This window comes from Protomyctophum parallelum, assembly GCF_964188405.1.
Source record: "Protomyctophum parallelum genome assembly, chromosome: 23".
Taxonomy (NCBI): domain Eukaryota; kingdom Metazoa; phylum Chordata; class Actinopteri; order Myctophiformes; family Myctophidae; genus Protomyctophum; species Protomyctophum parallelum.
This window is the reverse complement of record NC_139715.1, coordinates 11,421,475-11,434,712: the sequence shown is the minus strand read 5'-3', so window position 1 is coordinate 11,434,712 and position 13,238 is coordinate 11,421,475. Positions and strand designations below refer to the sequence as shown.

The following is a 13,238-nucleotide window of genomic DNA, read 5'->3' as shown; positions in this document are numbered from 1 at the left end:
CAGACTAGGCCCCATTCCCAGGAGTGGTCTTTAGTGCCCTCCAGCGGGGAAACTACTGGAGGGCAGGCATCTGCAGCAGCAGCCTGGTTTGGTTTGTCAATACAGAGTGCAACAATGCACTTTAAAAATAAATATAGAATATAATAGATACAATTAAAAGGAGCATATAAATCTGAACAAATACTCCCACCTTTGATAAAATAAATAAAAAGTGACAGCACAGACCGGTAAAGGAGCTGTGGCATTTTAGATTTTTAGCTATACTAGACTTGTGCACGGCTGTAGAGTAACGATTGAGGTTGGATATCCTGCCCCACTCGGCTACGCAGTACCCGTCGTCAGGTTACATCTGTCCGTGTCACTTCTATACCCATATATGGAGATTTCCTTATGTCTATCTGTGTCCCTTTATTCCTAATATGGAGTTCTGTGTCAGGCATGCCCAAATATGGAGTGTCATGCTGTCAGAACAGGCCAGCTCCCTATATGGAGCCTGGGCGGGGGCCCTGTCCAGATCCCGGGCAGAGGCTTTTTGTGGCGTTTCTGGAACACCGTGGGTCAGATGACTCGACACCGGCCACAGCAGTCCCTGTGGGTGTGTGAATTTGTTGAATTTGAAGTTGTTTATTTGCACTGTTGACTACCCACTTAAACCACACTTTTTTTTACTTGAGCTACATTCAATCAGAAAATATTATCCCATTGCTGCGCTGGCGTTATATAAGACAAATCTTAAAAAAAAAATACAACTTTGTAATGCTAATGATATTTGTGCACAACACTATTAAAACAAAGTATTACATTGTGTTTTTGTGTGTTTTGATGTCAATCAAGTCACCTTAATTCATTAATATTTAAATTATACAGTATATATCTTTAGGGTCATGTGGTCTGCCTGCACAGCCTTTGTGGTCTACTGGTAGATCACAATCTACCTTTGGGCACCCCTGACTTAACCCATTCTGACCTGAGATCAGATTCATACGAGGTTTCCACTGGACACACACTGGGTCTGATGAACCCATTCTGACCTGAGATCAGATTCTAGAAATGTCAGTCGCTCTTCGATTTTTCAAAAATAGCAGACCTACAAGCTCGTATCGCGCCACTCGGTGGCGCGATATGAGCTTGTAGATCTGCTATTTTTCAATAGCTAAAGCATAACATGATGCTGACACCAAAATGGGTGCCAGAGACATTCTGTTCAGCTATAGCTGCGCCAGGGGAAGGGCCTAGGAGGGGCATCGCCTTCATTGCATTTTCCAAGAAATAAAATAAACACATCCGTTGATGGTCAAGTCAAGTTTATTTAATGACAAATTCATGGTTATTGGTTCCAGATATATGAACTTCAAATAACGGGAGTAAAAAACAAAAACAGCTAAAGTTTTCTAAAGCATATGATGCCAACCTCCAGTCATGTAGTGGTGAATAGGTGAGTGCACGCCTTTTCACAGTGCTGCTATGACACAGACCCTCTGGCTCTGAGGACAAGATGGGTCGACAAACCGCCCCAGGGACCACCGACCCCATCCCGCTCGGGTAAGCAACAACACTCCGCCTCTTAAGAGCAAACAACCGTGAAAATAATATCTTTCCTTTCTCGAGCATCTCAGAGCTCTTAAATGTAGGTCGTGATCGGGTGAGGCGTCAAGTGGCAGGTGTCATAGTTTTCCATAGCAGAGATCGATGACAAGACAATACTGGCCAGAGGAGAGGGAAGGAGAGACAGAGAGAGAGCATGCAACATGTCCTGGTTTGCTAGGCAGTGAGGACGCCACAGGTTCTGGGGGGTGGAGGGCAGCGTTGACATAAATGACAATTCAGAAAGTTTCATCCCTGGACACAGATCATAGCTTGTGCTCACAAAAAGACGTGTTCGCTCCTAGAAATAAAACGGACCAGATGAACCCCTTTGACAACAGTTTTCCTTCATGGATTCAACATGAAGTCAGTCGTGTTTCTCTCTCTCACACACACACACACACACACACACACACACACACACACACACACACACACACACACACACGCGCAGTCCTGTGACGGGACTGTGTGCTTGGGCCCGCGACATGCCGAGGCAGCAACATAAACATTAGTCGCAAGTTCGCAACACGACAATGCTGCTACACATACAGAGACCCCGTAACGATGATGTGCTGTATGTCACAGTGGCGCTAAGACAATCTACTGACATCCTGATGTGAATGAAGCACGGAGGCAGTCCCACTGCATGGCTGCTTATTCTCAGTGGCTGTGGAGGGTGAAGTACTGGCAGGGGCACTAGCAGGGCAGGGGCACTAGCAGGGCCATTCGCTCGCACGGGCAAACACGCATACAGTACGTACCTCTCTATGCACAGTGATAGTACTGGTTTCCCTTAAACACAGTGGTGTGTGATACAAACATCTTGTATAAATACAATATACATACAGCTACCGAATAGTTACAGTATTAAGCCGTAGTTGAACTCTGTTGCGTGCAGGTGTCGCACAACGAAAATTGGCATATTTACAAGCTCTCGTCTCAACGTGTTGCTGCTGTGAGCTTGTAAATCTGCCATTTTCGGTATATTCTGCATTTGTTTTGTAGATTAGCTATTTTCTGTGCATGACACCCACGCACAAAATTTTTATAAATCAGCTTTTACATTAGGCTTGTGAAATATTTCAGGCCAATTTAACGAAGTGAATTAGGTCTCGCCTTGCAACAATGAGTGGGTTTTATAAATGTTTTACCCCTCAACCAAAGAACGTTTTGACCTTTTCTCAGTCATAGCTTCTACAATCTGCTTTGAATACTTTGTTGTGAGTAGCCTGAAACACGATCATAAAACTAAAACATTAGCCCTGTTTTACTGAAACTGTGGTTGAGTTAAATCCTATAGTACATTCAAGAATGGAAATAGTGGTAGAATAGATGGAGCATTTCTGTTTGTACTGATTAAGGACACTGCAGCAGGAACGCTACCACAGCTCAGATAAATGGGCGGAAAATATATATTTACATATATTATGAATAAGCTAAATTTACACCAAAAAACTAAAACAACTCTTGTATAGTGCTAATATTGTTGTAATAAACCTAGGTAGAATAGTTTCACTGCAATCAAAATAGACTGACAGAGGATACATCAAGCCACTGCTAGGAGACAATATTATACACTCTTGTGGGTATAACGCTAGCAGTGGAAAATGACACTTTTTAGACAATGTTTCAACTCTTTCTTTGCAACCACCTGGAGTAATTTAAACTGGCAGGTGGCGGTCAAAAATGAATGTGAGGTTTGACTCTCCAAAGTATGCAAGCTATCAATTAAAGTCAGAATGGCTGCTAGACTCCACGAGACACACCAGGGAGTTTGCTGTGACATCAAATCAAAGCACAAGGACAGCAGAAAGAAAGAAAAAAATCCTCTACATTCTGCGCCCCGGAAGAGAAACAGGACAAACGGGAAGTGACGCTACGTGCCCACACAGGAAATGGCTCTGAAACAAAGTACTGTAGTTCTGGTCACAGATGTGAAAAGACCCCAGTGTGACAAGAGTGATCTTCGTACATGATAAAGGCCGGGTTTTAAACCAATATGTTTACAATCCGGAGGATTCCATAACCTTCCATAACCCACTGATATAAATATAGCACCCTAGCAAGACCAGAAAAAAGTAATGTTAAAAATAAAAAATAAAAAAAACATTTAAAGAAAGGGAATCAGCTATTTAACCAACCACTTTCTGCTTTTGCTTTTCATTCGCTCACTTTTCGTCCATCCGAGTCCACGCACTAGATGCGAGGGGCGGAAAGAGAACGCAAACGTGACTATGCCATAATCAGATGTTACGCCCTCCCTCCTCCCCCCACCCACGCGTTTTCTATCCGCTATGAAATGCACGTCTGTGAGACGACGACACAGCCTCCCCCTCTCCAAGTGTTTGACCGGCGTGGGGAGGAGTGGGGGAGGAGGGGTAGTGCTTTTAACAAGTCCCCCCCCCCAAAAAACGTCCTTCCATCGATTAGGTCCAAAGCTTGTTATCTCGCTGTGGAGAGACCGAACCGTTGATAAAATCTTCTTTGTTTTAAACGAGTTGCGAGCGAAGCGGGGGCAGACGTCCCCGTCCCCTCTCTTCTCTCTTCCCCCGTCTCTCACTGCGTGACGTTCGGGGTGAAGTCGGGCCGGCGCGTCTGGATGATTTTGGGACGCGGCGGGCGGGGCGAGTTCTCCTGGTCGCTGTCGTCCGGGCCCGAGCTGTCGCCGGCACGCTCGTCATCGCACACGTGCACGACCACGCTGGGCGTGGTGGGTGTGGCCGTGTGCAGCTCGTACTTGTCGCCTGGGGGGGGGGGGGGGGAGGGGGGGGGGGGGGGGAGCACAGACAAGACACGGAATCACACACACATGCTGTTTTTAAGAAAATTTTTATTAAAGCACAGAAGGTTTGGTGCGGCCGCTTTGGGAATTGGAAGGTTCCCGGCCGGTTCAAGCCCTGGCTCCCCTTTGAGTTTGAGTGGAAGTGTTGTTGTCCTTGAGCAAGGCACTGAAGCCCCAATGGCTCCAAACTATAATGCGGTAGTCAACGGGTGTCAGATCCGGCTGACCATGCCTGATCTACCGGGCTAGTAGAACGTCAGAAATGTGATACTGAGGATAAGCCACATGAAGTCTGAGATCCACAATGTTTAGCTGGGTAAAGTAATTGATACATTTTGGTTAAAACAAACCTTTTTTTTTATTATTATTATTATTATCATTAAAAGGCTAAAGCACTATTTTCATTGTTATTCAGTAACAGGGATCTCCCCATCTCTCCAACTCTTTGATGAACAGAAAATGCATTTCCAGGTGGGTTGCAAGAGTTCTGAAAATGCATTTTTCTGTTTAAGAAGCTCTTTAGCTCTCTATGGAGACTATAGCAATGAGTACTATCAGAATATAGAGCTACTTATTTTAACCAAAGAAAATCACTTACCCTACCTTTAACCTAACTAGTAACATTACAGGTGCAGCATCAAAATGTCCATTGTGTGTGTGTGTGTGTGTGTGTGTGTGTGTGTGGCGCGTTACCTGGTCCCAGCTTAGAGATGGCACACAGCAGGTCATAGTTGATGACGGGCATGGCGTCCGCGGACTGAGACCAGCCCACCGGGGGGGAGGCGGGGGGCGAGATCAGGAACTGTTTGTCGGGCTTGGGAGGCTCCAGGTGGGGACTGCCTATGTGGACGGACTGACCGGAACAACAACAGCAATGTTTCAGTAGTAATTGAGGATATATCACCATCATCATCATCATCATATATCACCATCATCATCATCATCATCATATATCACCATCATCATCATCATCATCATCATCATAAATAATCGAGTTAAAAACGTTTGCTCTGAAAAAAAAAAGAAATATATTTATAAGATTTGCGCCACATTTTCACAATTCCTCAAAAATAGCAGATCTACAAGCTCGAGCTATGAGCTTGTACCGTAGATCTGCTATTTTTCAATAGATAAAGTATAACATAATGCTTAATTCAACAAAAGGGGTTCCCGTCTAGAATGGGTTAAGTAAAAGTACTGGAATATAGAACTACTCTGTTACAAGTAAAAGTCCAGAATTTAAAAGGTACTTGGGTACAAAGTACAAAAATATTGGCATCAAAATGTACCTTAAAGTACCAAAAGTAGAAAAGTACTCACTATGCAGAATGTCCCATTTCAAGTTTCAAATGTATACAAATATTTTGAAATAATTATAGCAGATCTAGCAGAAGCGACGCATTGTGAGCTTGTAGATCGGTGATTTTCAAATGTTCGAAATGTATATAGGGCTGGGGTGTTTAATGTATGTTTTGTAATGATAATCAAATGTAGTAATCTAATGTAAAAGTACAACATTTACCTCTGAGATGTAGTGGAGTATAAGTAAAAGTATTGGAAATTGGAATTACTCAAGTAAAATACAATCACCTCCAAATGTTAAGTACAGTTAAATGATGTACTTAGTCACCTTCCACCACTGGTAGTGGTATTAGTCTTATCAGAATTAGTACATTTACTACTACTACTACTATTGTGTTGAGGCTGTTCTATGTGTGTACAATTTGTCCACCAGAGGGTGCTACAGGCAAGGGTTCCCACACATTTATTTTTTAAACCAAAAACCTTTCCAGATTATTTAACCCAATTTCCATTATTATAACAATCATTCAGCACAATAATGAGTCTCAATGCCCAAAGACACAGGCAGTGGAGCAACAATACAGCATAGCATATAGAATGGTATAATTCCAATCCAAATCCCGGGGCATAGGATCACATCTTGTAGATCTGTTCTTTTTGTCACATCCGGTACACATTGGGCGGCAATCACGCAGCCCATTACATATTTCAAGAAATGTTATTGGATAAAAAATATTTAGATTTTTTTAATATAACCAACTCACTCACTCACAAAATTCCAAACCTTTCCTGGACTGGATTTCTTTTTTTTCCTAATTTCAAAATATTTCCAGGATTTCTTTTTTTTCAGGAAAATGTTCGGCTATAATGAACACTTGAAAAGTGGTTAATATTATTTGTGTCAGTACTATTGGTAGTACTAGTCACCATATGGTGGAAAATGAATGGTGGGGAGAGTGTGCACTTTTGTTCAATTCTTAGAGCGGATGTGTGTGCTTTTAGTATTAGTACCAGCAGCAGGAGTATATAATAAGAGTATGTAGACATTCTATAGTGTTTACTTATAGTTTATTCGTTTCATTGTACAGATATTCTACTTTTTTGTGGTTTTCGCCTTTTATTTTATTTTATTTCGCCTTTTATTTAATATTTTTTATGGAGGGACAGACAGTAGGCTGACAGGAAATGGGGAGAGAGATGGGGGGAGTGACATGCAGTAAAGGCCGTCGGGATCGCGAGTCGAACCCGCGGCACACTGCCAGACCGGATTACCAGCCAAGGTGCCTGGACCGCTGAGCCACGGCCCAGGCCCTTGATGACTATTTCTATGCATTAGCTGTGTTACCATGTGTTGTTCTTGCTTACTGTAAAGGCCAATTCATACTCCAGTTTTAGGTGATAAGGTGACCACCGCTACAACTCACCGCTCACCCAAACACATCTCTCACTAACGACCGTTTAAAACTGTATGTATATAGGTCTTAAATCGCTCTGGATTAAGAGCATCTGCTAAATGCCTAAATTGTAATTGAGTTAACACTAGCCCATTCTGAACAGCAACCCCTTTTGGTGTTTTAAGCATTATGTTATACTTTAGCTATTGGAAAATAGCAGATCTACAAGCTCATAGCGCGGCACTCGGTGCCGCGCTATGAGCTTGTAGATCTGCTATTTTTGGAACAACATACTTTGGAACAACATACTTTGGGGTCCTTGACATGAAATAGTTTGATATACTGATATAGAAACACAGGTTTTTCCTGGAAACATTTGTAGAATCGTTCTCAGGTCTAAATGGACGAGTAGTGTGAAAGTTGTACCTGTGCGAAGTAGAGTCTCATCTCCTTGCCGTTGAAGTCGCTCTTGTGCAGCCTCAGTCTGGCCTCGGCCGCCGCCAGGGCGTCGCTGAAGCTGACTCGCACGCGACGGAACGACTTGAAGTACTGGAACTGCACCTCCGGGTCGAAGGAGCGGAACAGCGACTCGAAACTCCCCTGGACAGACAGACAGAGAGAATGAGAGAGAGGGGGGTGGAGGGAAGAGAGGGGGAGAGATTAATTAATGCAATACAAAATAAACACAATAGGACACTAAACCATTCTGACCTGAGATCAGATTCTAAAAATGTCTTCTACATCCTGACAGTTTTCTGAAAGAGCCATGTTTCTATGTCAGTCGTTCTTCGATTCTTTTTAAAATAGCAGACCTACAAGCTCGTAGCGCGCCACTCGGTGGCACGCTGTGAAGAAATAATATGTCAACATTTTAATGACCTTTTTTGGGGGGTATTCAGACAGCCAGCAATGACTAAAACGCTTCCAAAAGAAAATGTAGAAAAAAGGTTGAGCACCACAGACATAGAAACATAGGTTTTTCAGAAAACTTAGGATTTAGAAGCAATTCTTTATAAATCGCCCTCAGGTCTAAATGGGTTCAAAAAAGAAATCAACAGAATACCGGTAGTCTCCATTAAAATACTGACACAGCTTGCACTATACTATTATAGGTAGGTATCAGTTTAACTGTAAAGTGGACCACTTGGCCCCATTTCACGTTTCTGTGTCATATCTCTGTCTATAAATACCAAGCTCTGCTCTGAATAATACTATGAGCGCCGCATGAGCTACGAATAAAATCGAATGGAAAAAAAAACGGGGATAAAAAAACATCGCCTCCATTAACACAGACTATATCTGTCCCTCTTCTCTTGTCAAGGGAGTCTGCAGCTTGTGTGTGTTGTGTGTGTGTGTTTTCTTACTTGTATTACTATACTAGCGGGGACCAAATGTCCCCACAGTACAGTATAAGTTGAGAAACAGACCTGACCGGATCATCTTGCACCTAAAATAGAAGATCTATAAGCTCACAGTGCATCCTGCGCTGCGACGCGCTGTGAGCTTGAAGATCGGTTATTTTCGGTTTTCGGGGTTATGGTTTAAAACAGTGGTTTTCAACCAGTGGTCCTTGAGGGGGTTAAAGGTGGTCCCCAGCTAAATGGAGAGTTTGTGACCAAATGGACCCTTATTAGTCATTTAAATTTTGAGAGCTCTCAAGAGTTAAATCATTGTTAAACATCGGCATTACTAAATTTACAAGAAGTCTACATAATTGGAGAATTGTGGACAAAATCCTATCCAACGATAACAAAATGTGTTCGACTTGGGCCAGCAAGTCTAAATGTCATCAAATGGTGGTCCGTGGCTCAAAATGCTGAAAAGAATAATGGCTAATGGGCCTTGATATGAAAAAGGTTGAAAACCACTGGTTTAAAATATGAACACTGTAACACTAATGTGTCTACTGTATATGTTGTTCAGTTTAGTGCATATTTCTCTCTTGGTATTTCAGTATTCTTTGCTAACGAGTGTAGAGAGTGTACTGCACTATGCTTCAACACTGTTGTTGTGCTCTATAAATGGGTTGGATAAAAATATCATCCATAAAATCATCATCCCAAAATATTGATGTCCTCGCAAGTATCCTAACGCCAATATGTGTGTGCGTGTGTGTGCGTATGCTGCTTGCGTCAAAGCCGATGAGATCGGTGCCCAACTGGAGATGACAAACTATTATTGGAACAAGCTAATTAACAAATCAAGCAGGGAAGCGACCTTGTGTGTACGTGTTTTGGCTGAGAGCATGCACACAAAAAAACGCTCCCAAACACCAGTGTCTAAACGGCAGGCTATTTAAACACACGCACATCCACAGTTTTAAAATAGCATGCCTCTGAGTGACTCAAGAGGCCGCGCACGCACGCACACACACGCACGCGCACGCACACGCACACAGTCTGCTTGCATATTTTGGTTTGCATTATTATTTTCACCTACTATGACGTGCCCGGAGGGAGACAGAAGGCATGCTTGGGGTTCATGTGGTTCAAAATGAAACAGAGTCTAGCCTCGTTTCTAACGCTTTTTTGGACGATCGCCATGGCAACACGTGATTGGTCTCGCTCTCGTGTAAACGCACGGGCTGGTGGGCTTAAGGAGGCGCACATGACAGAAGAGACACTCGCTCACAGACACCTCGTGTCGCGTTCACGCGACAAACGTTTTAACTCAAATATTTGCTTCTGGGGGGACCCGGGAACTACATTTTGAGATGGGAGTCCGCGGCCAAGTACAGATAATTCTGGGGGTCCTTGACATGAAAAAGGTCGAGCACCGTCATGATTTAGAAGGCATTTGTAGAATCAGTTCTCAGGTCTAAATGGGTTAAACTCAAGCCATCACTGATCATTTGATTTTTTAGCATCTGCCGATACCGACTTTTCCCGATCCAATATTTATATTTTATCCCATTCTGAACGGGAACCCATTTTGGTGTTAGCATCATGTCGTGCTTTAGCTATTTAAAAATAGCAGATCTACAAGCTCATATCGCGCCACCGAGTGGCGCGATACGAGCTTGTAGGTCTGCTATTTTTGAAAAATCGAAGAACGACTGACATTTTTTAGAATCTGATCTCAGGTCAGAATGGGGTAATCAGACCAGTGTGTGTGTCCAGTGGAAACCTCGTATGAATCTGATCTCAGGTCAGAATGGGTTAAAGAACACGTTTATGACATATCACACACAATAGTACAATATCCAAAATCACAGACAATATCATGATATCATGACACTTTGGAGATGCTACGGATGTCCCGATAACGTTTTTTTGGCTACCGATCCGATTCCGATCATTTGAGAATGACGTGATTGACTGGCCCCGCTTTTTCCGATCACCAGATCCAAGTATTTTTTTGGTTTTGCAGGGTTTGAAACCAATTATTCATATGTTGTTACAAATGGAACCAGACGGAGCCACATGATTTCTCCACAACAACCGAGCCATTCTTCAGGCAGCCAAAGCTCTCACAATCCATTTCATTGTTCCTCTGATCCTCATCTCTCTCTCTCTGCCAGTTTGTTTGAACATGTACAATTGTGGTTGTCGGTCGGTGTTACTTTTCAGGAAATGGAAAAAAAATTAATAACCTGTGTTTTCAATGTAGCAGCTTAGTCAGTCACAAGCTCTTGTTAATACTTTTCATCGGTTCCATCATGTATAAAACACACACACACACACACTTAACCACCTTAACCCATTTCGACCCGAGGACGATTCTACAAATGTCTTCTAAATCATGACAGTTCCCTGAAAAACCCCATGTTTCTATGTCAGTCGTTCTCAAACATTTTCATGTCAAGGATCACCAAGATTATATGTAATTGGCCGCCGACCCCCATCTGAAAATATGTTGTTCCATCTGGGGGGAGATCCCCCCCAGGAGCAAAGATTTGAGTTAAAAACTTTGGCTCTGAAAGAATTTATATTCAAAGATTCTTTGCCACATTTTCACCATTTCTCAAAAATAGCAGACCTACAAGCTTGTAGATCTGCTATTTTTCAATAGCTAAAGTATAACATAATGCTTAAAACATCATAAGGGGTTCCCGTTCAGATTGGGGCTACTGTGGCTCAGGAGGTAGAGCGGGTCGGCCAATGATCCGTGGGTCGGCGGTTCGAATCCCGGCTCCTCCTGTCTACATGTCGAAGTGTCCTTGGGCAAAGACACTGAACCCCAAATTGCTCCCGATGTGCTGGTTGGTACCTTGCATGGCTTCCGTCGCAATCGGCGTGTGAATGGGTGAATGTAATGCACAATCTCTGTAAAGCGCCTTGGATAAAAGGCGCTATATAAATGAACCATTTACCATTTAACCCATTCTGACCGGGCACCCATTTTGGTGTCTGCATCATGTCATGCTTTAGCTATTTAAAAATAGCAGATCTACAAGCTCATATCGCGCCACCGAGTGGCGCGCTACGAGCTTGTAGGTCTGCTATTTTTGAAAAATCGAGCGACTGACATTTTTAGGATCTGATCTCAGGTCAGAATGGGTTCATCAGACCAGTGTGTGTCCGGCGGAAACCTCGTATGAATCTGATCTCAGGTCAGAATGGGTTAACCTTCAAAACCCCATCTCTACGTCCCTCCCCGTTTCCATTGTAAAGGTCTAACAACACACACACGCCATGGGGAAAGGTCAAAGGAAAACCCTGCTGGTGGTTGGTTTGAAACGTCAGAGACGGTTCTTATATAAAACACACCAATGTCACACAATGTCAGCGACGTCCTTATATAAAACACCTTCTGTGAACCACCTCCATTCACACAATGTGACACCACTTAGCCCATGATGTCACATTACATCATTCATCATATTTACTGTATAGACATTTTTTTCTTCCTTTCCCGGTGTGAGTGTGTGTGTGTGTGTGTGTGTGCGTGCGTGCGTGTGCGTGTGTGTGTGTGTGTGTGTGACTGTGTGAGAGAGATACTGAGTGACTGAGTGAGTGCGTGTGTGCGTGCGTGAGTGGTGTGCGTGCGTGAGTGGTGTGAGTGTGTGCGTGCTAGAGACCATAGAAGGCTGAAGGACAGCTGGAATCAAACCAGGGAAGTTATACTGGGGCGGCAGTGGTTCAGCGGTTGAGTGGCCGGTAGAGCGGCCGGATGGCAACTACGAGGTTCCCAGTTCACTCTCACAGAGTTATGCTTATTGCTTAAACAATGAACACACACACACACACACACACACACACACACACACACACACACACACACACACACACACACACACACACACACACACACACACACACACACACACACACACACACACAGAGATATTGCTGCAGTCATGCACGTGTAGGCATGAGTGCCGGTGTCATTAGCTTGCCTCAGCCAATCACAGTGCAGGGTCTGAACGAGCTGTGGTATAAATCAGCGTTCGGGATCCAGGAATCCGGAGGAACGGGATCCAACATTGAGGAACCGGAATCAGTTCCATCACATTTTGGAACCGTTTCCAGAACCGATTTCATCACACTGTCAGAGCTGGCTATGTGGACTTCACTTCTGCTATACAAATTACAATACCAGGGGTTCTTCAAGGACCACCAGAACTATAAGGCCATCAAGCAACCCAGAGATACTGTACGTCATAATAATGTATGATTTTTCTTTTTTTTGTAAGATTTTTTTTTGCGGCTTACGCCTTTTATTGATTTTTTAAGGGACAGACAGTAGGCCGACAGGAAACGGGAGAGAGATGGGGGATGACATGCGGTAAAGGCCGTGTCGGGCTCGGGAGTCGAACCCGCGGCACACTGCGACTGGATCACCAGTCCGGTGCCCAGACCGTTACGCTACGGCCTGGGCATAATAATGTATGATTGAATTTGTTTCTAAAATATAATAATGAAGGCCAAAATGTAACATATCTTAACCCATTCCGACCTGAGATCAGATTCATACGAGGTTTCCACTGGACACACACTGGTCTGATTAACCCATTCTGACCTGAGATCAGATTCTAAAAAATGTCAGTCGTTCTTCGATCTTTCGAAAATAGCAGACCTACAAGCTCGTAGCGCGCCACTCGGTGGCGCGCTATGAGCTTGTAGATCTGCTATTTTTCAATAGCTAAAGCATAACATGATGCCAACACCAAAATGTTAAAGAATGGGTTAAAATGGGTTAAAAAATAAAGACATAAAAACATCGTTAAAGGG

General features: G+C 43.5%; 1 protein-coding gene across 5 annotated transcripts in view; it reads right to left on the bottom strand.

The window, feature by feature from the left end:
* Window positions 1-1,287: 1,287 nt before the first annotated feature.
* rcan1b (regulator of calcineurin 1b) overlaps window positions 1,288-13,238 on the bottom strand; it is a 49,131-nt gene continuing 37,180 nt past the window's right edge. For all 5 annotated transcript variants that reach the window (XM_083759016.1, XM_083759013.1, XM_083759015.1 and 2 more), the window contains 3 exons: window positions 7,492-7,665; window positions 5,063-5,222; window positions 1,288-4,331 (listed from right to left, as the gene is read on the bottom strand). In XM_083759016.1, the coding sequence (XP_083615142.1) occupies window positions 4,144-4,331; window positions 5,063-5,222; window positions 7,492-7,665 (522 nt within the window). In that variant the 3' untranslated portion in view covers window positions 1,288-4,143. The remainder of the gene's footprint in view (window positions 4,332-5,062; window positions 5,223-7,491; window positions 7,666-13,238) is intronic.